Genomic DNA, 25,710 nt, shown 5'->3' on the forward strand with positions numbered 1-25,710 from the left:
CACATTTTTGTGATGTGTTGTTTGGCCTTGAGATGACAGTGTTCTTGTTACCACATGGTCTCTTCCAGGAATCATCTACTATGGTTAAAGAGGCATTTTGGAGGTTTGAGGACCTGGGTTCTATGGATACTTATTCATTTTGCCTAACTGGACTTTGTTTTTGGTTTTTTTTTCCTGAAAGAATTAAAAAAATGATTGTGTGTGTGTGTATGTATGTGTGTGTGCACGTGCGCGCCATGGTACATTTGTGGAGGTGAGAAGTCAACTTTGGGGAATCAATTCTGTTCTTCTACCATATGATTTGGGGTTTGAGTTTTGGATATCAGGTTTGTGTGGCAAGTGCTTTTACCCACTGAGCCATCTTGCCAGTCCTCAAGAAGTAAGTTCTATCTACCAAGAAGGAATTTTACTACATGGTTTTCTCACTTAAAAATTGTAAGATTCTGGTCTTTCCTAATAACCCTAGAGTTGAACCAGAACATAGTTAGAGACTCAGACCCTTTTATGCTACTTGAGATAACTGTCCTTCTCTCTGAAATTAGCTTTATTTTTTCACTAACTTTATTGGTTATTCTGGTTAGTTGTCTCAACTAGTAGAAGAAGTGTTTGCCATGCACGTATGAGGACTTGAGTTCAAACCCCAGGACCCATAGAAAAGTCAAGCATTGCCTTGCCTGTGGTCCTAGCTCTGGGGAAGTGGAGCGGGGAAGGATGCCTGGATCTCACTGGCCAGACTGCTTAGCTGAACCTGCACGCACCATGCTCATAGAGAGAACCTATCTTTAAAAAGGAGGCGAGTAGAACTGTGGAGAGACAGCTCAGCAGCAGACCCAAGTTTAGGTCCCAACGCCCACATTGGGTAGTTCACAACTGCCTGTAAGCCCGGACTCGGGATATGATGACCTCTTTGGCCTCGTTGGTCACCTGCAGTCCCATGAAAATCTCTCTTCACATACATGCATACATGTAATTAAAAATAAAATAAGTTCTTAAGAAAGAAGACAGAGAACAATTGAAGGAGATAGCTGATGGTGACCTCACACACGTGCACACCCCCTGGCGCGCGCAAACACATAGACACAGACACAGACACACATACATACACACAGAAGAATAAATAAAATAAGCATTCTTCTTGGGATATAGTCTGCCTATCATGCAGTTCACTCACTCAGAGTGCACCAGTCAGTGGAGTGCAGCATATGGCATCACTGAGTGCCGACTTGCTCTTTGCAGTGTTGTGTTCTTGAGGAAATAAGTCCCTGGCTTAGGGTCTAGAACTGAGCAGTGCTGCAAAGCCTGTGGGAGGAGTAGCGGCATCTGCGTCACTCAGCTGTCCATCCTGATCCTCTGCTAGGACACATTCTTGACTTTCGTGTAAGCCTGCCTTTAGATGGTCCAGTTTCCACATACACTGCTAGGTCTGGCGTGTCCGTCTTGCACACTGTAAGTTGAGTTCTTACAGTTGAAGATGAGGATCTGATACTTCTGCTGTGTGCTTTGTAGGTCACAGGCTGCCCGTCTGACATTCCTCTGTTTCCCACTGGTGTGCTGTAACAGTTGTTAAGGGCCGAGTTGGTATTTGGGGTTCTCTGAGCCTCCACCCACCAAGTACTGAGGATGGAATCCAGGGCCTCACAAGGCAGCTGAGTACTCTGCTGCTGAGCTGCATTCTCAGACATCCCCACCCCCCTCTAGCTTCTGAAACCTTTCTTACAGGGTCTCGCTGAGCTGTGCAGGCTGGCTTTGGACTTGCTGTCCTCTTGTCAGCCTCCTGCATCACAGGTATGCAGACATTCTAGGCTCTTCATGTGTGTTGGATTTGTCTCAACAGAACCTTAATTCCTTACACCTCTAAAGGAGTTTAACCCTGATTGCTTTGGCCTATGTCTGGGCACTCAGAGGACATGCTGCCTCCTCCTTGAATTGTTGAGGTGTGTGTGTGTGTGTGTGTGTGTGTGTGTGTGTGTATAACCTCAGGTGTCATTCCTCAGGCACAGTCTACCTTGTTTGTTTTTGTTCAATTTTGAGGTAGGTTTTCTTGCTGGGCTAGAACTCACAGATAACACAAGCCTGGCTGGGCAGCCAGTTTCAGAGAGCCACCTGTCTCCTCCTCCCCATGAATGAGATTACTGCTGGGATGTTAACTCATTGACCAAGCGAGTTTTCTTTCTTTAAAAAAATATGTAACATTCTTTTTTTTTTCAAGTTCTTTATATTGATTGACACTTTAAACTTGCTATTGACATATTTACTATGCTACTTTAATTGTTATGCCTTTCTCTTGGGTCATTAGTTGATAGATCTGGTTTCCTTTCCAAGTAGTAGACTTGCAGAGGAATTTGAGATTTTTTTTTCTGCAGGATTTTGGTCCAGTAACAAATAAGCTCTGTGCCTGGTAATATCGGGCTTATAAAGATATTCTAGATACCGTGTAGTTTCCAGATATTCAGGTGCATTGAGACAAGAGCCTTAACCTTTGGTAGCCTTCTTATAGAGAAAACACAGTTGAAATGTAGCTACTGCAGTAGGAGTAATATGGACGTGGAAATGGATCCTAGCCAGAGCCACTAAGGAAGTCTGGGGGAGGAACTGAGCACAGAGGCCCAGACAGTCTGAGGCGTGGATGTGGGGAGTGAAGGCCAACCATGTCATGTGTCTCTGAGAACTTTCGGAGCACTGCTTGCAGACTGCATGCAACTCTGAATGCGCTCTTCTAGCCGGGCAGTGGTGGCGCACGCCTGTAATCCCAGCACTCTGGGAGGCAGAGGCAGGCAGATTTCTGAGTTCGAGGCCAGCCTGGTCTGCAGAGTGAGTCCCAGGACAGCCAGGGCTATACAGAGAAACCCTGTCTTGGAAAAAACAGAATCCAAAAAACCAACCAACCAACCAACCAAACAAACAAAAAAACCCAAGCAAACCTGAATGCACTCTTCTAGCGTCATGCACATGCTCTTACTGTGTGGTTATAGCATTGATGTCTTTCTAGCCGAAGATTCCTGTACATCGTCAATCTCGATGCTCCCTTTGAAGGTCACCGGAAAATCTCCCGCCAGAGCAAATGGGACATTGGAGCTGTGCAGTGGAATCCTCATGACAGCTTTGCACACTATTTTGCAGCTTCGGTGAGTTCATTTAAGGAGTGTTATTGAGGACTTGCAAGTCTTTGTCCTGTACTAAGAAGTAAATACAGTCCTCATTGTTCAGTAAAAAGAGAAAAGAAGAGGTTTGTAGAGCTGGAGAGATGGCATAGTGGTTTAGATCACTGGATAAATGATCTTCCAGAGGACCTGGGTTTGATTCCCAGAACCTACATGGTGGCTTTTAGGAGATCTGGCGCCCTCATCTAGCCTCCATGGGCACAACATGCATGGCCTCCAAGCATGAACCTAATGCACAGATATACACAAAGGCCAAACACCCATACACATATAATAAAAATAAAAAAGGGAGGTTTGCCCCTTTCTGAAAGAAGAGGCAAGTTGCCTTGCAGGTTTGTATGTATAAGTAATTTGCTGGCCCCTGGTGAGTGTCAGACTTTGTATTTCTAGGAACTGAATCGGAATTTTTAATGAGAAGCAAGTGGATACCTTCGTTTGTGTGTATAGTGAGTTACCTTCCTTAGCGGCAGTGTAAGTAGCCAGGGTTGCATGGCAGATGGCTTAAGTAGATTCCAAGGAGGAGGGATGGGAGCTGCTCTGAGCTGGCCTTCTTTGCCTTCAGAGGGCTCAAGCACCTCATCCATCTGCAGCTAGAAGAGATGGTTCGGCCACTTAGAGCAAGCACTGACTGCCCTTGCAGAGGCCGTGAGTTCAGTTCCTAGCACTCACCTTGGTGGCTCGCAGCTGCCTGTAACTAGGTCAGGGGACCTCTGCCCTCTTCTGGTCTGCGTGGGCACCTGTATTCACATGCACATCCCCTTACCCGCAAACAGATAATCAAAAAGAAATGTATTAAAACAAAAATGCTTCATTCGTTCCAAGGGTTCGATTCTTTCCTAATTGGACTTCATTAGCTTGGTTAGCTTCTATAGGTTTTAATGCCTATTTGTAAATTCCCTAGGTTTATGCCTAGCTTCTTTTTGTTTTTCTGAGAAACTTATCACTCTCCAAAAAGATTTTGGGCCGTGTCATCTATGGCACCTTTCTCCAGATCCTTTGTCACTGTTCTTTTCTCTATGACAGTGGCTTTCAGCCTTCCTGATGCTGCACCCCTTAAACACAGTTCCTCATGTTGTGGTGACCCCCAACCATAACATTATTTTTGTTGCTACTTCATAGCTATAGTTTTGCTACTCTTATGAATGTAAATATCTAATATGCAAATGTCTTAGGCAATCCCTGTGAAAGGGTTATTTGACCCTCAATGGGGTCACAGCTCACAGGTTGAGAACCACTGCTTGAGAGAGAGCAACTGTAGATTTCTGTGCCTGACTCTTTATGATTACTATTGTTTGTGTATGTACATGTGGTTTTTTGTTCCTGCTTGTGTGTCTGTCTGTGTGTGTGTGTGTGTGTCTCTCGCATGCACGCTGCCTCATGTAGCACATTTACATGTGTGATTGCATGTGTGCATATATGTGTGTAGAGGCCAGAAGTCATTGTGGAATGTCTTCCTCAACTATTCTCCACCATATTTTTTGAGACAGGGTCTCTTACTAAACCTGGAGCTCATTAATTTGGCTCAACTGGGTGGCCATACCCCTAGGGTCTCTCCCCTCTCCACTTCCCAAGCGCAGAAATTCTGTAATGGGTGCTGGGCATCAGACTAGGGCCCTCATGCTCCCTGACTAAGCTGTGTTCCAGTCCTTACTGGACTGCTTTTCTAAAGCTGAACCCAGAGAATCTGTCATAGAGTCGGCTTCTGTGTGATCTCACCCCCTTTACCTTGAGCAGTCGGTGGGCGCTGCCACCCCAGGTGTGAGCCACTCACCATCTTCTCGTCCTTGCTTCCTCGCAGAGCAATCAACGGGTTGACCTTTATAAGTGGAAAGATGGCAGCGGGGAAGTTGGCACAACCTTACAAGGGCACACTCGAGTTATCAGGTAGGCATTGCCCTGGGCAGCTCGGTCCTGGCATGGGGGAAAGGAAGACCCCATCCTTTTCACGTGCTCAACCTGCTGGGTTGCATTTGCCCTGAGTAGCCAGCAGAGCTCAGACTTCTAGGCAAAGTGCCCACGGATAACCGAGAGCACAGCCACTTAAAATTTAGGAAGTATAACTTGGCTACAGCCCAGACCAAAGTACAGGGTCAGGGCTGATTTTTGCTGCAGGAGTTGTTATAAAACAGTCTCCCTATTCGGTGTCCGTAGTGGCCAGGATGTGAGGACACAGCAGGCAGCAGCCATGGAGTGAGGGCTTCATGGGGTTCCTGCTTCACAGCTGCTTCCCATGTGGGGCTTTCCAGAGTGTCCCTTGATCCCCATTTCTTCTGGGTTGCTATGTCTTTTGCCTGTAGAGTACTAGCAGGGACTATGGGGCTGGGTAAATGACCCGAGAGTGATAGGAATGGTTAGTCGTTTGAGTGCACACAGAATGTCTGATCCGGAAGTGACAGGAAAGGTTAGATACTGATGGGTGCACAGTGTCTGAGGATTGCTGCCTTTCCTAGGACTGAGGGTAACAGCAGAAAGGAACAGTTTTGTCACTGCTTATGACGACGGTGTACCCAAGGCTCCTGAGGTTGATAAGTCAGAGATCCCTCTTCCTCTTTGTCTTGTCTGTTTACTCAGAGAGAGTGGAGAAGGAGAGAATGGGGAGAGCGAGAGTGGGACTTGTTAGGGAGGGAGAGCTTATGTTTCAGTTGTTGTTGTTTTTAAGACTTAATGACAATTTAATTAGTGTTGAAAAGAAAAGCTCCGGGTTAGGTGAGCTGTGGCCTCACAGCTACCTGGAGGAGGGAGATGGAGAAGAGGAAAAGGCCAGGCCGCTTGGGCTATGCCTGCATGGAGGGTCAGCCTTGTGAGTGGGAGGGAACTTTAGAGAAAGCATGCTTACAAAGAGATAGAAAAAAGCTGTGCTTTCCTGAGTCAGAAAAACGGCAGGCTTGGCAGGCTCCATTGAGCCTTGCTGTGGCCCTGTGGCGTCTGCCTCTGCGCTTGTTATAAGGTGAAATGCCCTATTTCTTTTCAGGAGCAGACAAGGTTATGGACAGCAGTTCTAGGGAGCAGGACCTGAATTTCCTTCCGAGCTCAGTTAACTCTTGTTGACTCACACAGAACTTTATTTAGTGCCTTGCCCTGAGCCGTGTTAGGAGGTAAAATGTGGAGACATGAAGCCACTAGAAACTGAATTTGTTAGTGCTTTTGAACGTGACATTGAAGCTCTGTCTTTCTGTCGTTCTGTTTGTCTCTACCAGCGACTTGGATTGGGCAGTGTTTGAGCCAGATCTCCTGGTCACCAGCTCTGTGGACACCTACATCTACATCTGGGATATCAAGTAAGCACAATGGGAGGCCGTGGCCCCTTGGCGGACTGCTGAGAGCTTTGTTAGAGCTTAAGTGTCTTAGTTTAATTCCTGTGGATACAGATCCTGACCAGGATGTGAGAGCAGGTATAGTAAGAGGTAAGAGACAGCTGCCTTGGATGTAGAAGACAGGCAGCTATGTTATAGACGACCACGAGGAAGTTCCTTCCTCAGCTATGACCCAAGGGGGGCCTGGGAAGCAGGGCACTGCAGTCAGAGCTCATGGCTGCCCCCAGAAGTCTGAATGTCTTGGCTCTTCAGGCTTGTCAGTGTTTGGAAAGCGGTCCTCAGAGGCCAGGCAAATCCCTTTGGCCGAGCAGCACAGATGCTGGCATTTGTGAGTTGAGCTGGTCTGCCGAGGGGGCAGGTGACGAGTTGCTAAGACATCTGCTTAGCTCTATGGCTTCTGTTCCCCTGCTGTCGGGTGGGACGGGGTGGGACTAATGGCCTCCTCATATGGTTGCACCTCATAAAGTAAAAGGAGCTCCCGGCCTGGGCCTGCCTTCTCTAGGAACAGCTCTTTTTGCTGATGGTTAGAGCTGGTCATTCCGAGTAGGCCACCTGTGTATTGGAGGCCCCCTGGCTGTCAGGTCACTGCAGGGACTTTGGTTGTTTTACCCCATCAGCTGGGTGTGTAGACAGGTGACAAGCAGAGAAGGACATGGAGAAGGACAAGTGAAGGGCAGGTGGATGTCTGAGTTTGTGGCCAACCTGGTCTACAGAGTGAATCCCAGGACACCTAGGGCCACACAGAGAAACTCTGTCTTGAAAACAAAAACAGAAACAAACAAAGAAACAAAAACAGAAAAGAAAAAGAAAAAAGAAAAGACCCTGAAGACCCTGAATTGGGATTATTTACATTACACCTAAATGTATGAGGTTGTTAAAAAAATTGGCAATACGAAAAGATTTCTGAACATTCAGTGACCTAAAAATTAATTCAAAGTAAAACACAGAATGAATCTGAGGTGTTTTGATTTTACACCTGTTTTATAAACCTGTGAGCCGCAGGGTGACATAAAAATTTCTTAGTCGAAAACAGGATGTTAATTTGGGAAGTTTAAGAAACAAGAAATAGTGAGCTCCCTTAATGCCAGGAAGCCCCCGGCTTCCCTCATAGTTCTCTGTGGAAAAGTTGCCCCTCTGACTCTGTAATGGACTGTTGTACTTTTTTGTATCCATAGTAATTATTCTTCACTAAAATCGCAGTGGCGTGTATTTTGTATCTGCATTATCCTGAAACATGTCTGCAAATTATCCTGGTCTTAGGAACCCTGGATTTTACACCTGAAGCAGCTCTCCGTCCCCAGCGCTGGGCTCTAAGCACTCAGCTCTGGCCAGCTGCACTTCCGGTTTCCGTTTAGTGAGTCTGATGCCACAGCTGCCTCCTGTAAGAAGGCAGCTCTTAAAGGAGGGACTCTGATTCTCCTTGACACAGCTCTCGCTATTCATTATGGCTGGTCTGGAACTTGCTATATAGACCAGGCTAGCTTCGAAATGACAGAGATCCACCTGCCTCTGCCTCTGCCTCCTGAGTGTTAGGCTTAAAGGTATGCACCCATGGCCAGCACAGAGTTCTGACTCTTGTTTTCCTCTCCTATCGCAGAGGGGCTACCCAGGCTGTATTGAATGTTGTAATCTGTTTCTGTGGAGCCACCTGAATGATTTGAAACCCAGGCTCTTTGGTACTTGAAGTGTCTGACAAAAACAGATCCCTCTTTACACATTTTTTTTAAGGTTCTTAAAAACACTGTTAAGTCCAAATGTCTCTAGAAGAGAGTACTGAAGTGTGAGCAGACCGTGGAGTGCGCTGTCTGCCTCTTGGCACATGATGATAAGCATTTGACCTCTGATTTCTCTGTTTCAGAGACACCAGGAAACCTACTGTTGCACTGTCGGCTGTAGGTGAGTGTGCACCCTGGCTTGTCCCCCAACTTCCTTCCTACTCATCCTCACTACTCTGACTGTCCGCAGCCCATGCTCCATTGTGGCTGGGTGGAGTTCTAATAAATCCCAGGTGCCAGATGCTCGCTTCAGGCTAACCTGACCCTGACCCAAGGTTCACACTATTAACTTGAATAGTTGTCACCATATGTTCCATATTGTTTTACCCTCATTCCCTTTGTGATTATTTTGAAGCTAAATATGGGTATTATATTACTTATTCAATACTTTATTATGTATTTCTCTCTCTCTCTCTCTCTCTCTCTCTGAAGGCTGGAGAGATGACTCAGTTGGCAAAGTGCTTGCCTTCTAAGCACGAACACCCTAGTTTGATTCCCGGAACTCATGTAAAATTAGCCAGGTGTGATGGTGTGTGCTTATAATTCCAGATCTAGGGAGGGAGAGACAGGAGGATCCCTGGGGCTCACAGGCCAGCAAGCCCAGCTAATTGGTGAACTCCGGGCCAGTTCATGTCCTCCTGAGTCCATGTGCTCAGTGCCAGTGGCCAAAGCTAACTGTGCTGATGGGGAGATGACAGTCAAGAGGGATGTATAGAGTGGGATGCTGTGATGTACAGAAGCAGGCAAGCTCTGTGGGTTCAAGGCCAGCCAGGGCTACATAGTGAGATCTATGAAAAAGGAGTGGGGGTGGGGGTAGGGTGTACAGAACATGTATGCTCAGAGCTGCCTAACCTAGAACTTATTCTAAAGCTTGACTTAGCTTTTCCCCAAGACTACTATATAAAAACAGCAATGTCAAAGTAGGGTGGGAGGGGTCAGAGTGAGCATCGAGGATCTCCTGGAGTCATCAGGAGGCAGATTCTTCTGACAGCTCCGTAACTCCGTGCCAACTCACTGTCCACTCCTGCTCCCGTAAGAGGCTCCTCATCTCTGCTGATTGTGTGCTGTCACCTATGGATTGTCCCTTGGAGATTATATCCTCTGAGGGGACTGTGATCTTGCTCCTATGTTAATTCATTTGTTTGCAACTTCTTTTTCTTCTGTACCAGCGGAGCCAGTGCCGTCACAGAAACTGGACGGGCTTCCTGGACCAGGGCTCGTTATCCAGCATCCCTGGACCTGCCCCTCTGCCTGGAGGCACGGAGGGCAGCCACTCTCCCCATGTTGTTTTTCTCTGCAGCTGGTGCCTCCCAGGTTAAATGGAATAAAAAGAACGCCAACTATCTTGCCACCAGCCATGATGGTGACGTACGGATATGGGATAAGCGAGTGAGTGACCTGTCCCCTGCGACCTTTCTCTGTAGTTGGTGTTCAGTTCCCCCAGAGGGTGTGGAGAGATGTTATCGAGTCTCAGGACTCACCTCAATAGATTGAAGAGTCCCGTGGGGCCTGGCAAGTTGTCACTATAACCACATGACATTGGCTTCTCATGCGAGGTGCTGTTGAAGGAGGGTGGAAAGCAGGCCCTGTGATCAGTGGTCGATAACCAGGCCTTGACCTAAGACAGAGCCCCACTTTGCTGCTCCCGTGAGGACATCAGGGAAGCCACTGCAATGGCTTTCCTGTCTTTGTTCACTTTTGTGTTTTGTTTCTTTAAGACATGGCCTCACTGTGTATCCCTGCCTGGGTTGGAGCTTACTTTGTAGACCAGGACTGTGTAGACCAGGCTGGCCTAGAACTCACAGTCTCTGCTCATAGAGTCCTGAGGTTAGACATATGTGTTGCCATGCCCAGCATGCTACCCACTCCTGTCCCCCTCTCATTCTGTCTCTCAAATCTTCTGCTGCAGAGATGCCTCAGGAGTTAAGAGCATTGTCTACTCTTTATAGAGGACCTATTCATTCCCTCATTCCCAGGATCCACATGGCATCTCACAGCCACCTGGAGCTCCAGCTCTGAGGGATCTGACACCCTCCTGTGGCCTTCTTGGGCACTAGGCTTTCACGTAATATACTTACATGCAGGCTAGACACCCTTACACAGAAAATAAAAATAAACAATCTTTTCAAAAGAGAGGGGGAGCCTTGAAGTCATAGTCCTTCTGCTTCTATATCCTGAATATTCGGATTACAGGTGTGCCTCGACCATACCTGGCCTCAGAATCTTTGTCTTCAAAATCAAGATAATGATAGTGAGGGTATCACTGAGGTCAAGCCCTGCGACCTGATGTGTGTGGAGAATGACCAACACACTTCTTATCTCTGCCAAACCAAAGTGAAAACTTTGGTTTGGGGCCTCTGCCATTTTCAGTCCTTCCACCATAGATCTCTGAGGCAGGGGACTGATTATGCTCACCTCCTCCTTTGTGTATTTTGTCAGCCTCAAATGGCCTCATATACCATGTACCGATGAGCACGCAGAGGTTGCAGAGTCCTGTATGTAACGGAAAGTCAACTGGGAGCCTGCTGTCTTGGCATTAGTAGAGTGTGGTGGGTGAGGCTTTCCCCTGCATCCGACTACCTTCTAGGCCATGGGATAATGACAGGTAGAAAAGTCAGCTCCATACAATCTGGGGTGCAATTACTGTTTCATGCTTTATGAAATTGGGGGCTGCAGATCCTCAGCCTTTGTAGAGAGGGTGTCTTCATGACTGTCTTAACCCAGGTGCTGACAGTAAAGTCCTGGCTGTACAGAGAACACTACATGTTTATGAAAGACAAGAGGGAAATGAAGCAGAGCTTGGGGCTTGGGAGTGGCTCATCCTGTCTGCTGGCAAGGGCTGTAGGACCTGCTGGGGTGCAGGGTGCAGTGTGCAGGGCTGAAGTCTGCCTCCTGGGGCTCTCGGAAGGAGAGTTCAGAAAACTGGAGTGGCCTAGCAATGTCTGTCTAGTTTTCTTAATCTTGGGTCCAGTCTGCCAGTAGCCATCTTTCTGCCTGCCTTCTTTCCTTCCTTCTTTGAATCTGTGAGTCATTTTATTCAGTTTAGCACACACTTCAGTGTAAGTAAATGTTCTTAATAAGGTGGGTTTGGCCCACATGCCTGTAATTCTAGTACTTACATGTTGAGGGAGACTGAGTTCATGTAGTTATAGAATAATTTATTTAGTTTAATTGCACCCTACTTACTGGTTCTAGAAGTTGCTTCTGGTATTCTAGAGTTCCAAATAACACTGACATTAATGTCTTTTGTATCCGAAGCTTCTATCGAATTAGGATTACTGCCTTATAAAAGGAAAATTTTAGTGTTTCTTTTTAAACATTTTTAAATTATGTCAGGGGTGAGAGGAAGGGTATGAGGGAGGGAGAGAGGGGGAGAGGGAGAGGGAGAAAGAGAGGTGAGGTGTGTGTGTGTGTATACATATGTAGGGTGTTTTGGAGATCTTAGTACTTAGTCACAAGAAGACATATGCACTTACCCTCATGATTGAGGTTTGGTTTGTCACAGTCCCTCTTCTTGTGTCATAAAGGGAACAGAAATGTCCCCTCTGAAAGGAAAAGAAACAGCCATTACCTGTATCTTTTATTAAAATCACACACCAAGCTGGAGTGGGTAGAAATGAGGCTGACAGACTTACTCCCAGGACATGTACAAGAGTCTGGGTGATTCTTCTGATGTTGGGTTTATTTGCTTTGAGCAAAGAGAGCTTATGGAGGGTGAAGGCTTAACTCCTGGCAGCGTTCATGTCCCCTCAGCACCCAGCACACCGTCCTGTGGTACACATTCAATGGAGTTCTTTCAAAATCAACAAACACATGTGATTGTGTTGCAGAAACCCAGTACAGCAGTGGAGTATCTAGCAGCCCACCTCTCCAAGATCCATGGCCTGGACTGGCACCCACACAGCGAGCACATTTTCGCTACCTCCAGTCAAGATAATTCTGTCAAGGTGAGTGGTTCCCACGGGGCCATTGGAGGAGCTTTGTGTGACAGGCATCAGGGGTGTTTGTGGCAGCATTTCGGAAGGAAACATGCAGTTAGCTGGTGTGTTCCATGTGCGTCGTGAGTGCATGTACTCTTGGGGGTGAGTCCATCAGCCTGGCTCTGCTGACCCACAGATGGGATGCTGCAGCAAGCAAGTGATGAGCCTCTGAATTTATTCAGATTTCTTTCCCTCTCAGAGAGTCAGAGGCAGAAAGCATTTAGGAAAGAAAAGTTTACCTGAAAAGAACTTATAAAGAAGGCAGGTGTATACACAGAGATAGTCAAGTAGTCCACACAATTGTTAAAGCCACCAAGATTGTACTTTATCTGTCCATGGTGGCAAGCCAGCAGTTGGATTATCATATCTCTAAAAGTTATGACCTCACACATCAGCATTCACAGGATAGAGCTTTGCTAGTATTCTCTAACTTAAGACCTGCTCAAGATTTATGTTCAGGAGGCCTGTCAGTTTTGATTTACCTTAGAGACAGTGTTTCTTCTTTGCTTGTTTTCTGTAGCTGTGGCATCAGCTATGCACCCTTGATCAAAGTGGTGATAGGGCAGGGTCATCTCTGTTCTACCATCCTTCTGGGGTCAAGTCTCTATCCCTGCAGGTCAGCCCTTGGCCACAGAAGTTGGCTTAGCAATTTTGTGACTTAATTATCATCATCATCATCATCATCATCATCGTGTTTAATTGGATTTACATAGCTGTAATCTTTCTGTATAGTTAGCTAAAATTGAATCCAAGCCTTTCTATGTAAAGGACTGAAAGTTCTCTCTGGAGGTTTGTAAATCCCCTGGCATTGTGCTGGAAAGTGACTTGTTTGTTTGTTTCATTTGGGTTTCTGTCCCTAATCTCCAAGAATCCCATTCTGCATTTGAAAAAGAGATTAGTAGCATCCTGCAATGTTTGTTGTAAAGATTGGGTAAGATTAAAAAGAAAAGTTTTCAATATCTGTCTGATGGCCGCAAGCTGTCAGGGCACATCACCTGTTATTAAATTACTTTTTGATATAGAAATTGTACAGGATCAAACCTGTTATTTTACCTTTTAGCTACAGTGGTTATTTAATAGGCAGTGGATCTGCCCTGTGTATCCTGTGAACTCTAGAAAGCCTTGTGCAATGTCCACTAGTGCAAAAGTGCTCTCTGTGTCTGATGGCACTGTGGATATGGGGGAGGAACTACAAACACACTGTTGAAATACTTCTCTGGAAGGAAAAGCAGCGAGCTTGAGGGCCATGCTTACTTCAGTTGTTGCATTCATTCCTCAAATTTTCTGTCTTGTAGTTCTGGGATTACCGCCAGCCTCGGAAATACCTCAATATCCTCCCTTGCCAGGTGCCTGTCTGGAAAGCCAGATACACAGTGAGTGCGCTGTTGTACCTCTTGTCTGGAGTGTGCATTTTTCTGTTTGCTTGGTGAGGCAGGTTCTTCTGTCTGTCTTGGTTTGGAGTATGGCAAATGCAGTAATTGCCTTAGGTACTTAGCCTCTGGGATGCTTGGTAGGTGCTCCCCAGAGAAGCTTCTAAGTCCCCAAAGTAGCTCAGCAGGGTAGGATGGAGAAGGGGGCAGCGTGGGAAGCTGCTGAGCTACAGTGGACAGAACTCTGGTTTCCACTCAGAGGACCTGGTTTGGGGCCCAACTCCCCAACTTAGTGTTTTTGTGCCTTGGAGAAGATACTTCATTTTAAGTAGTAGTTTCTTCATTTGCAGAGTTGAAGAACACTTTTCACTCTGCCCTTTGTATTTTTTAAAAGGATTTCGTCTTTATTTATTCGTGTGTGTGTGTGTGTGTGTGTGTGTGTACCATGCATGTCAGTGTCCACAGGCCAGAAGAGAGTATTGGAGCCCCTATAACATGTGGTTATGGGCCTGCCAACATGCATGCTGGGAACGGAACCTGGGTTGTCTGGAAGGGCAATGATCATTCTTAACTGCTGAGCTATCATTCCAGCTCAAAGATTTTATTGTTATTTTTACCTATGTGTATACGTGCCATGGGAGTGCCGGTACTCACAGAGGCTAGAAGAGGGGGTCAGATCCCTCGGAGCAGGAGGAGGTTGTGGGCTGCCTGCTGCTGTGGATGCTGGGAAGGGGACTTGGGTTCCCTGGAAGAGCAGCATCTTAATTGCTGTTGTCTTTTCCAGCCCCCAGCCTTGCTTCCATTATTGTGACAATATTTGCCATTCTAAAGTGGACAGTCTATGGCATTTGGAATATCAATCTGCCTTCCACTTGTAATAATGTGTATGAATGTCCTTTGTAAATCACAGAATGGTACAAATAGCCAGTTCTCCTCCTGCAGCCATTTTTCCATGGCCACGCTGATAGCTGTGAGTCAGAGATGAGTGTATCTCCTTTAATGTCACTTTGACAGCAAGCGCCGGGATGAACACAGCGACATTTATGCATTAGGCTGTCACCCTGGGGCATTGTGGAGCAAGGAAGATAATTGGACATTATGTTGTTTTGCATCTAGGATCACTTGCCAAGAAATGAGACACCGTTCTTAGGAGTTGACATCTCTGCATTCATGTTTGCTTTAAAAAAATAAACATGAAGGTTGGGGAGTGTTATCGGGAGGAGAGGAAAAAGATAAATAGATGTGCTCTTGTGTAACCATATGTTTTTCTTTAAATAGCAGTCTGGTTATAAACCAGATGGGCTCTCAGTTCCCCTGCAGATTGGGTCTTACTAAGTCACACAGCAGTCCTGGGGTAATTAAGTCCCCCAGGTGATGCAGTGTCTCTCTGATGCTTCATGTGGATGCTGTTCTGCTGGCCTGTCTGTGTGCAGATTTTCCCAGCTAGCTTTGCATATGTTCCTGAGAAGGAACTCATGCAGAGCAGATAGGACATGGACCAGAAAGAACTGTTTGCTTATGATAGAATTTCCAGAGTTATCCAAGCATTTGGCTTAGCCTCAGTCTCCGTTTGCTGTGTTCCATAGAGGCTATATGTGGAAAACATCATATGATATTTGACAAAAATTTCCCCAGATGAGTTTGAGCTTTCCATATATTTTTTTTAAAGATAGGTTCTAAGCTGGGCAGTGGTGGCACACATTTAATCTTGGCACTCAGGAGGCAGAGGCAGGTGGATTGCTGAGTTTGAGGCCAGCCTGGTCTACAGAGTGAGTTCCAGGACAACCAGGGCTACACAGAGAAACCCTGTCTTGAAAAAAACTTAAAAGATAGGTGCTTCCTGTGTAGCCATGGCTGTCCTGGCCTGGAATTGGATATGTAGACCAGACTAGCCTCAAGTTTGTGGCAATTCTCCTGCCTCTGCTTCCTCAGTGCTAGCATTACAGGCCTCAGCCACCATGCCTGGTGTCCACCGTGGGGCTTATTTTGGTTAGGAACAGTTCCAGCTTCGGTTTGGTTTTGGCTGATTCTACATGGAGTAAGCAGCTTCCCTTCTTGGCTGCAGCCTTTCAGCAGTGGGCTGGTGACTGTGATGGTCCCCCAGCTGCGGAGGGAGAACAGCCTGCTCCTGTGGAACGCGTCTGACTTGAACACCCCGGTCCACACCTTTGTGGGGCACGATGACGTGGTGCTGGAGTTCCAGTGGAGGAGACAGAAGGAAGGTGGGTGAGGAGGGCTGCTGCCTGGGGTTCTCCTGAGCGCTGGTGGACAGTCTGTCAGTCAGGCGCCATGTGCCTGTAGGACCCGAAGGCAGGCAGGGCTGTGTTTAATTTTAGGGGAGCAAAGGGAGTATGGGACATTTCCCCCCTGCCTAGTTCTCTTCTCTAACTTCCATTGTATCTCTTAACTTGGAAGAGATCTGCTCCAGTTAGAGGGTGAGAGGGGCTTTTGTTGAATCATTTCAATGGCCAAAGACTTTAGAACCTTCCAGAGCAAAGCCATAACAATAGCAATTTGTTAAACTACTTTTTAAAAGAGAGATTTATTTATTTATTTTATGTATGTGTATGAGTACACTGTTGATGGCTTCAGTCACACCAGAAGAGAGCACCGGATTCCATTATGGATGGCCGTGAACCACCATGCTGGGAACTGAACTCAGGACCTCTGGAAGTACAGTCAGTGCTTTTAACCTCTGAGCCATTTCTCCAGCCCACAATAGCAAGTTTTACTGTGGGGGTTGGTGCATGCCTTCAGTTCCAGCACTCAGGAGGCAGAGGCAGACCATCTCTGAGTTTGAGACCAATATGGTCTACAGAACAGCCAGGGCTACACAGAGAAGCCCTTTCTTGAAAACAAACGAACAAACAAACAACAATCTTCCTCCCTGGGGGAAAAAAACCAAAAACCTCAAACCCTAACAAGCCAATAGCGGTTTTCCTCCCACCCTCTTGCTCTCCTCCCTGCCATCTTCTCTGTCTGTCTGTCTATCTGTCTGTCTGTCTCTGTGTGTTTATTGGTTCTGGAGATCAAACCTAGGACTTGCTGCTAACTACTTTAACTCGGCTTTAACTACCAATTTGTGAATCCCTAAAGCTGGTTTGGATTTGTCTGGTTTTTGAGCCTTCCACAAATTTCATTATTCTGACTGTGTGCTTAAATTTGACCTTTTCCCTGACCTAATGTTGCTTTGGTATATTTTTACTACCATGTCTCCTCAGTCCGTTTCTTTTGGATGGAGCCCCTTTTGCCTTTGGCTTTGGTCGTCACTGTGGGAACTGATCAGGATATGGCAGCTAAGGGGAAAGGAAAGAACCGGTAGTCAGAGGGTTGGGTGTTGCTGAAGGATCACAGTGCAGAGAGAGAAAAACATGTAACTGAACAAAAAGGAAGATGTTTGATCGTTAGGAGAGAAATTCCAAAGCAGGCTGAGGCTAGAAGCCAGATACCTAGGTGGTATAAGGAAGGGAGCAGGGACTGCTGGCTATGGCCAAGACAAGGAGTGGAATGGACAGTTGGTGAAGAAGGCAGGAAGAAGATGCGTGCAGGAAGTCAGTGGTGAGAAGGACCCTTGGGAGGGTGTGCGGACGGCATGGAAGGTGCAGGGAGAGGAGCTGCATTTACAGGACACTCAGGTCTACCCTTCCTTGAAGCCGGGCCACGTGACGATGAATGTAGGATCAAAGCGTTGATGAACATGAGACTAGGAGGTAGAATTCAACAGTGCTCCCTTGTTCAGAGTGCCTCAGGATGAGCTAAAACACAGAGAAAACGCAGACACGGGACTGGCCAAAGCCCACTTATCCTGTTACTAAGAACAGATCATGTTGTCTTTTGCCTCAGTTTCCCTATCTATAAAATGAGGGAATTGAGTGAAATTTATTCTAAATTCTTTGTTGTATGAAGTTGGCCATGAGGGCGAGTCCAGATGCTCTACAGTTACCCAGTATCCTCATGCTTTATAAGCTGTTTCGTGAAGCACCCTAAACTTTTGAGTTATCCCTTTGACTAAACTCAATATCTAAAAAACATGACTCAGCTGATTAGAGGATTAAAAGGTTGAGTATTTACTTCATAAGAGATGTTTTGAACAACGAGATTGATTCCATGATGCACAGAACAATTTATTTTTACACTCCTACCAGCTCCTTGGGAGCACATTTGCATTAAGTCTTAGCGTCACTCTCTGTCTGCTAATTTGTCAATTATTATTTCACTTCATTTATGTTTCTGCTCTCTTGAGACTTCCCCAGGGAGTTCTAGCTGAAGATGGCTCTCTAAGCAGTCTCTCCTGTTATTTCTCATGCTATTATATTATATGTTTTATTATATGTTTATTTTATGTTTATTTTATTATATGTTTATCTGCTGGTCTCTTCCCACCATTGGAATGTGAGCTCTATAAAGCTAGATAATCTTATTCATGCCATTGTTTGGGGTTTAGGCAGGTACCCGCCATGGAATAAGGTGTATAGTAACTATTTATTGGTTGTATGTAGTATGAATGAATGAATGAATGAATGAATGAACGAACGAATGAACGAGTGTCTAACTGAACGAATGAATCGTACTCCATTGCTGCCTGTAACAAAATGGATATCAAATCCAGGGGATTTTTAAAAAAAAACACATTTATTGATTTGTTATAAGTTTCACCTCGTGAACCCCAGTCCCACTCATCTCTCTGTCCTCTCACATTCAACCCCTTACAACCTTGTGTCTAAAATAAAAAACACAAACAAACACAAAAAAAAAACCAAACCAAACCAAAAAAAGCATAGAAAAGATCTCAGCATGGGAGCTATAGTGTGTCACAGTGTGTCCTGTAGTACACCCCTCTGTGCACACATCACATGGAAGCTGTAGTATGTGTCACGGTGTGTCCCACAGTATACCCCTCTGTCCACATATTGTCACTTACAAAACTTCACTGCAGTCAGTCAGTCAGTCAGTCATTGGTCTGGTTCAAGATCTTTGATGTCTGTGAGGCCAACAATATTGGTTCAATGGACTTTTTTTTTTGTTTTTGTTTTTTTGGTGATTTCTAGGATCCAAGGACTATCAACTGGTTACATGGTCCCGGGATCAGACCTTGAGAATGTGGCGAGTAGATTATCAAATGCAGAGGGTATGTATTCTGTGGTATTATAGAGAAATATTAAGTGGATACACTAGAAATTTAACCCAAAGAAACAAGACATTAGAGGATATTTGCTGACATTTAACGTGTTCCTGTGTTGGGCTGGTGGCCTGACTGTGCCACACTGGCTTGGAGGTCTTTCAGAACCAAAGTAGTCTTCATGTTAAGGCTAAAGACTATTTTTTCCCCTTGTCCTAGTATGGACAGGATGGGTACCACACTGAGCAAATAACTTAGCCTTTCATTTCTTTCTCCTCCGGATGGTTGGCAAGCCTGCCCTGTGCTCTGCAGATGTTCAGAGCATGCCCACTCCAGCACCACCTTCTATATGAGTTCCCTCCAGTGCTTTCTTATATGAGCATTTGTTTCTTACATAAATGGAAGTGGTCCTGCAGTGTCCTCTGAACTGTCACGGGACAGTCTTGTTCTCATCTAGTGGCTCGATCACCTGACGGTGAGAAGTACGCCTCACTGGCATTTCATATCCAACAGCACTGAGAACATTTTTCACTCCAGCTCCCCCAGGGCTGATGAGAAATGCTGGGCAAAAATTACAACACCGTTTAGTTTAAACTCACTCGAGCATTTTGGTCAAGTACCGTGACCTTTTCACCTTTTCACCTTTTAAATCTTTTTTTTTTTTTTCCCAGAACATACCATTTGGTCCAAATGCTTGGGGTTATAGTATTTGTGCTTATGAGTTAGCTGAATAACTCCATTAAGACTTGGAATTTGCTGGGTGGTGGTGGCACACACCTGTAATCCCAGCACTCTGGGAGGCAGAGGCAGGGGGATTTCTGAGTTTGAGGCCAGCCTGGTCTACAGAGTTGAGCTCCAGGACAGCCAGGACTAAATAGAGAAACCCTGTCTCGAAAAAATCAAATCCAAAAAACAGGGAGAAAAAAAAAAAGACTTGTAATTTAAGTAGATTTTTTTTCTCAGCATTTTTACTCTGATCATGATGAAAAAAGACGATATGATAATAGAGTCTATTATCCTTTTTATTTAACCAGGGAATATTGGTGATGGGTAAAACGTATTTGAGGGTACCAGCTCTTGGCTACTCTCTGTCCTTTATGATTCTCAATTTTAAGAAAGAACTCTTGAGTCAGACACAGTGGCCATTTCTCTTATGTCTCTAGCCCTACATCTTTATCCTTATGTTTTGGTTTTTTGGTTTTTGGTGTTGCTGTCAATCAAATCCAGGGTTTTGGGCACACTAGGAAAACACTTCAGCCTTGAAGCACACTGTGCACACCATCCTTTGCCCTCGCTTCCAGCTCTGTGCCAATGACATACTGGATGGTGCTGATGAGTTCATGGAGAGCATTTCTCTCCTGCCGGAACCAGAGAAGACCCTCCATCCTCAAGACACAGATCACCAGCCCAGCTTAAGCCATGGAGAGGAAGATGGTAATGTAACTGATATCCTAGGTGAGGGACCCCACTATGCATTCCAGAGTTACAGAGTAGATACCCCGAAACTGACACGTTTTCTGTAACATTTCCAATATTGCCTATCTCTCCTGGTAGCCATAAAGGAAGACCCTCCCAGCAGTTTGCTGGAAGAGAAAAGATCAGACCAACTAGGCCTCCCTCAGACTCTGCAACAGGAGTTCTCCTTGATCAACGTGCAGATTCGCAATGTCAATGTGGAGGTAAGGCAAAGTAATGCACTGGGTCTCATGCTTGTGTAGTATGGTCTGTTGGAGCTGCCCAACACAGCGCTGAGAACTTTGGCCCTGTGGGAGAATAGGAAGTGCCCTTAACTGCTAAGCTATCTCTCTAGCTCCAGGCTTCTTTTTTAATTCCTAAGTTTTTACAAACGTAGACAGTTTTTGAAGCTCATGTACCATAGCATCTCCGCAGCACACTCTAGCCCCTTATATTATGATGTTGGCTCTGGGAAGAACTACTGATTGTCAGGAATATGGGGCAGGCTAAGGACAAATTTGGAGCTGCATCTCCTATGTCACCATGCTGTTGTACCGTGTTCTTCTATCCCCCTTTTGTGAGCTAGTTTTCTCTCATGTAAGTTCAGAGTAAGAAGATGACCAAAGCTTCCTGCTTCACTTAATACTTGCAGCATACCTGACCAGCAGGTTGTTCTTCAGTGCCAGGGTCTGAGGAGAGTGAGGCCAGAAGATGAGACAGCAAGGAAAACATTAACCTGGGATCGGGAGCTCTTTCACAAGCTATGTCTTATGCCATGCAAACTTACTAAGAGATACGGCCTCTTATACATACCGTTTCCAGGGGAGGCTTGGGATGAAGTCGGTAAAGCTGCCTGTCACACAGTGGGATAAAGTCAGCAAGATGCTAGTGGGGCTGTGCTGCACAAAGCCAGCCTGGTCTGCAGTGTACTTGTGGTGCCCTGTGCTCAGCACAGGGCTTGGGACTGAGAGCGCCAGACTCTTCGAGGGGAAGAGCCAAGTACCCAGGAGCCAAAACTTAACTTGTTTGATGCCCAGACCACAGCCCATACTAAACCTTGCCAAGTCTGCTCCTGGGCAAGGACATAAAACTTGGTTCCTTTTGATGTTTCAGCGGGGCCTCTGAAAGCTTTGGATTGGCCTAGCACTCAATGTGTGTGTGTGTGTGTGTGTGTGTGTGTGTACGCACGCAATGTGTACAGATTTCAAAATTCTTTGTTTCAGAGACCTGAGTATCACTCCCATGAGGGCTTTGGAAATTCAGTCATTTCACTATAGAGATAGGTACTACAACGCCATGATTTGTTCTGTCTTTAAAGCTGTTTTGTAATGCAGCATTACCCTGCTTCACAGATGAGGAAACCGAGATACTGTGTACAAAATGACTTCAAAGGCCAGCTGTTTGGTGGGAAGAGATAATATTTGAATATTTAAATTTAGTCATGTAGTTGAGGTTTTTAGATTTCCCATAAGTTTGGCACTTTTCACTAAACTTCACTTCAGTTGCTTTTTTCTAGTTGGCGACATTGCAAATCAACAGACCTAAAGCTGCTTTAGTGGCTTCTCTCTGTCATCTTAGCCTGCACTGCTGTTGTCCCAGTCAAGAGCAGTGGCAATCTGGTGAGAGCAGTGGCGGTCTGGTGAGAGCAGTGGCGGTCTGGTGAGAGCAGTGGCGGTCTGGTGAGAGCAGTGGCGGTCTGGTGAGAGCAGTGGCGGTCTGGTGAGAATAGTGGCGGTCTGGTGAGAGCAGTGAGAGCAGTGGCGGTCTGGTGAGAGCAGTGGCAGTCTGGTGAGAGCAGCTGCAGTCTGGTGAGAGCAGCGGCGGTCTGGTGAGAACAGTGGCGGTCTGAGAGCAGTGAGAGCAGTGGCAGTCTGGTGAGAGCAGTGGCGGTCTGGTGAGAACAGTGGCGGTCTGGTGAGAGCAGTGATGGTCTGGTGAGAGCAGTGGCGGTCTGGTGAGAACAGTGGCGGTCTGGTGAGAGCAGTGAGAGCAGTGGCAGTCTGGTGAGAGCAGTGGTGGTCTGGTGAGAACAGTGGCAGTCTGGTGAGAGCAGTGAGAGCAGTGGCAGTCTGATGAGAGCAGTGGCGGTCTGATGAGAGCAGTGGTAGTCTGGTGAGAGCAGTGGTAGTCTGGTGAGAGCAGTGGCGGTCTGGTGAGAGCAGTGGCGGTCTGGTGAGAGCAGTGGCGGTCTGGTGAGAGCAGTGAGAGCAGTGGCGGTCTGGTGAGAGCAGTGGCGGTCTGGTGAGAGCAGTGGCGGTCTGGTGAGAGCAGTGGCAGTCTGGTGAGAGCAGCTGCAGTCTGGTGAGAGCAGTGGCGGTCTGGTCAGAACAGTGGCGGTCTGGTGAGAGCAGTGAGAGCAGTGAGAGCAGTGGCAGTCTGGTGAGAGCAGTGGCGGTCTGGTGAGAACAGTGGCGGTCTGGTGAGAGCAGTGGTGGTCTGGTGAGAGCAGTGGCGGTCTGGTGAGAACAGTGGCGGTCTGGTGAGAACAGTGGCGGTCTGGTGAGAGCAGTGAGAGCAGTGGCAGTCTGGTGAGAGCAGTGGTGGTCTGGTGAGAACAGTGGCAGTCTGGTGAGAGCAGTGAGAGCAGTGGCAGTCTGATGAGAGCAGTGGCGGTCTGATGAGAGCAGTGGTGGTCTGGTGAGAACAGTGGTAGTCTGGTGAGAGCAGTGGCAGTCTGGTGAGAGCAGTGGCAGTCTGGTGAGAGCAGTGGCAGTCTGGTGAGAACAGTGGCGGTCTGGTGAGAGCAGTGGCAGTCTGGTGAGAGCAGTGGTGGTCTGGTGAGAGCAGTGGCAGTCTGGTGAGAGCAGTAGCAGTCTGGTGAGAGCAGTGGCAGTCTGGTGAGAACAGTGGCGGTCTGGTGAGAGCAGTGAGAGCAGTGGCAGTCTGGTGAGAGCAGTGGTGGTCTGGTGAGAGCAGTGGTGGTCTGGTGAGAGCAGTGGTGGTCTGGTGAGAGCAGTGGTGGTCTGGTGAGAACTGTGGTGGTCTGGTGAGAACAATGGCGGTCTGGTGAGAGCAGTGGCAGTCTGGTGAGATCAGTGAGAGCAGTGGTAGTCTGGTGAGAACAGTGGTGGTCTGGTGAGAACAGTGGTGGTCTGGTGAGAGCAGTGGTGGTCTGGTGAGAACAATGGCGGTCTGGTGAGAGCAGTGGTGGTCTGGTGAGATCAGTGGTGGTCTGGTGAGAACAGTGGCAATCTGGTGAGAACAGTGCGATCTGGTAAGAACAGTTCCATCTGGTGAGAACAGTGGCAGTCTGGCTTCAGAAAAATCTTGATTAGGGAATTGTGCAGCTTCCACTACTGCCTAATTCCAGGACAAAAGACAAAACAGAAATCAATAAAACACCTCTGTGTCTTAGTCAGGGTTTCTGTTGCTGTGAAGAGATACTGTGACCACAGCAACTCTAATAAAGGAAAATAATTAATTGGGGATGGTTTGCACTTCAGAGGTTTAGTCCCTTATTGTCATCATGGTAAGTGTGCAGACAGACATGGTGCTGGAGAAAGAGCTAAGAGTTCTACATCCTGGTCTGCAGGCAGCTGGGAGACAACTGATTTGAACTTCTGACACTACAAGGCCACAGCTTCTAACAGTGTAACTCCCTATGAACCAAAAATTCAAATACACGAATCTATGGGGACCACACCTATTCAAACCACCACACTGTAACCAGCAAGTGTGGGAGCACGCTTCTGTAGTCTCAACACTCAGGGAAGAGCATGAGTTTGAGGTCAGCCTTAGCTCTATAACAAATTCCAGGCTAGCCTGGAGTACATAGTAAGACCTGTCTCAAAAAAAAGAAAAGAAAAGAAAAGAAAAGAAACAACTCCTTTACGCAACTGTAGAGATGGGTCAGGAATTAGGAGGACTGGACATTCTTTCAGAAGATCCAAGTCTGGTTCCCAGCACTCACATGGTGGCTCATAACTAACTAGTTCAGGGGACCTGAGAACCTCCCCCCAGCCTTTGTGGGTACTATAAGCATGTGACATGCATGTATACAGATAAATAGAAAGTCTTTAAAAAGAATGTAGATACCTGTTAGCAGTTACTCTATTGCCCCCACTCCCACCCCATCCCACACCCCACTGCCCCCAGCCCCACCCCATCCCACACCCCCACTGCCCCCACTCCTACCTCATCCCACACCCCACTGCCCCCACTCCCACCCCATCCCACACCCCACTACCCCCACTCCCACCCTATCCCACACCCCACTGCCCCCAGCCCCACCCCATCCCACACCCCCACTGCTCCCACTCCCACCCTATCCCACACCCCACCGCCCCCAGCCCCACCCCATCTCATACCCCACTGCCCCCAGCAGTGTTACTGTTTTCTGCTATACTCTCAGGAGTTCTTAAGTTGACTCAGGTTATGTCTTTAAACTTCTTGCTTTATTTTTTTCATCACCAATTAAGTATACAAGTTTTAGTCAGCATTGCAACTTTGAGATGCTTTTTTTTTTAAGTTAAAATATCTTGAGTTTGGGGCTGGAGAGATAGCTCTCTGGTTAAAAGCACCTGCTGTTCTTCCAGAGGTTCTATTCCAGCACCCACATGATGGCTCACAACCTCTGTATCTCCAGTTCCAGGGGGTCCGATGCCCTCTTCTGCCCTCCAAAGGCGCCAGCATATAGGCAATATACAAACATATCCATACATATAAAATTAAAATACATATATGGATTTATTTAAACCAGTACTGAAGCTTAGAAATCTGTTCTGAAAATGAATTATCTTTCAAGCTCATTTACCTTTATAGGTATTTCCCTTCCACTCCTCACTAGGAACTGGGCATTTGTGTTGATGGCTAACATCTATCTGTATCTTGCTGAGGGTGTGGCTCACAGGGAGAAGGATTGTCTTGCCTATTCAAGGCCAGCTTTGAGGCTCAGCCCTGCAAATGCAGCGCAGTATGATAAGGCAAACCCCTTTGCATCTGAAGACCATTTGCTGTTTGTCTTGCAGATGGATGCTGCAGACCGGAGCTGCACAGTGTCTGTGCACTGCAGCAACCACCGTGTGAAGATGCTGGTGACTTTCCCAGCACAGTACCCCAACAACGCTGCTCCTTCTTTCCAGTTCATTAACCCTACCACGATCACATCTGCCGTGAAGGCCAAGCTGCTGAAGGTAAGGCTGGGCTCCAGCGTTAGCTTCTCCTGCGCCCGCCTGGCACAGGCCTGGGTGAGCTGGAGGACAAAGCCGGATCAGTAGACGGGGAAGTTGCCCATTCCCTGAATGCTGCAGTTTGTGCTGCATAGCCACTGTCCTGGCCGCCCACTTGGTGCAGACAGTGGTAAGGCAGGGCTTCTTTTTCTTTTTTTTTTGTCTTATAATCCAAGACAGAGTTTCTCTGTGTGTAGCCCTGGCCATCCTGGAACATGCTCTGTAGACTAGGCTGTCCTCAGACTCAGAGATTTGACTATAGTGGGGGGGTCCTTAACCTGTCCTTTGAGAATTTAATAAGCTGGGCGGTGGTGGCACATGCCTTTAATCCCAGCACTTGGGAGGCAGAGGCAGGCAGATTTCTGAGT

General features: G+C 46.9%; 1 protein-coding gene across 5 annotated transcripts in view; it reads left to right on the forward strand.

The window, feature by feature from the left end:
• Wdr59 (WD repeat domain 59) overlaps positions 1 to 25,710 on the forward strand; it is a 72,035-nt gene that overhangs the window by 14,418 nt on the left and 31,907 nt on the right. For 3 of the 5 annotated variants that reach the window (XM_052166542.1, XM_052166539.1, XM_052166541.1), the window contains exons 3-14: positions 2,990 to 3,125; positions 4,960 to 5,045; positions 6,359 to 6,439; positions 8,334 to 8,371; positions 9,551 to 9,639; positions 12,081 to 12,197; positions 13,526 to 13,603; positions 15,666 to 15,822; positions 18,649 to 18,728; positions 20,021 to 20,153; positions 20,274 to 20,398; positions 25,142 to 25,306. In XM_052166542.1, coding sequence (XP_052022502.1) covers positions 2,990 to 3,125; positions 4,960 to 5,045; positions 6,359 to 6,439; positions 8,334 to 8,371; positions 9,551 to 9,639; positions 12,081 to 12,197; positions 13,526 to 13,603; positions 15,666 to 15,822; positions 18,649 to 18,728; positions 20,021 to 20,153; positions 20,274 to 20,398; positions 25,142 to 25,306 — 1,285 coding nt within the window. Of the gene's footprint in view, positions 1 to 2,989; positions 3,126 to 4,959; positions 5,046 to 6,358; positions 6,440 to 8,333; positions 8,372 to 9,550; positions 9,640 to 12,080; positions 12,198 to 13,525; positions 13,604 to 15,665; positions 15,823 to 18,648; positions 18,729 to 20,020; positions 20,175 to 20,273; positions 20,399 to 25,141; positions 25,307 to 25,710 lie in introns of all 5 variants that reach the window. The other 2 variants (XM_052166537.1, XM_052166538.1) reach the window with 1 other exon arrangement.

This window comes from Apodemus sylvaticus, chromosome 21 (assembly GCF_947179515.1).
Source record: "Apodemus sylvaticus chromosome 21, mApoSyl1.1, whole genome shotgun sequence".
NCBI classification, from domain to species: domain Eukaryota; kingdom Metazoa; phylum Chordata; class Mammalia; order Rodentia; family Muridae; genus Apodemus; species Apodemus sylvaticus.